General features: G+C 49.6%; 1 protein-coding gene across 1 annotated transcript; it reads right to left on the bottom strand.

Moving 5' to 3' along the window:
• On the bottom strand, positions 1-384 carry LOC308299743 (NADH dehydrogenase [ubiquinone] 1 beta subcomplex subunit 4-like; the record flags this gene model as incomplete). Its single annotated transcript, XM_080743533.1, has 1 exon — positions 1-384. One exon carries the CDS (start codon positions 382-384, stop codon positions 1-3), a length of 384 nt encoding a protein of 127 aa, XP_080599659.1.
• Between the last annotated feature and the right edge of the window lie 25 nt (positions 385-409).

Here is a 409-nt window from a genome sequence, read left to right as displayed (position 1 = left end):
TCAGTAAGACAGCTTGAACTTGCGATCGAGGGTGCCGGCTTTGATTTGCTCTTCTCTGTTATCCCTGTCTGTCTTGAAGGTGTAATAGAGAACAAAAAGAGGCACAACGCCAAAGAGCACGCCCAGAAGAGATGTCTTTGGTGTGGGTTTGAAGTGAGGGTAGGGGTTGGTACGTGCATAAACCCAACGTGTCAGGGCAGGGTCTTCAATGAGCTCTTTTCTGTGCGGGTTGTTGAGTTGCAGCTGGTATTGACGCTTCAGGTTTGCCCGTATGGCTGCTCTCTCCTCTTCGGCACGTCTCAAGTCTGGCGATAAGTTAAAATATTCATTCGGATCTAGTGTCTTTGGCCGAGTGGCCAGGCGTGCTTCTCTGTAGTCTGCCATTTTTCAGATTACTTCGTGCGGTACC

Source organism: Nannobrachium achirus, assembly GCF_963921795.1.
Source record: "Nannobrachium achirus genome assembly, chromosome: 15".
In the NCBI taxonomy this organism is placed as follows: Eukaryota; Metazoa; Chordata; class Actinopteri; order Myctophiformes; family Myctophidae; genus Nannobrachium; species Nannobrachium achirus.
Note: the sequence above shows the minus strand (reverse complement) of the source record. Positions and strands in the feature narration are given on the sequence as shown.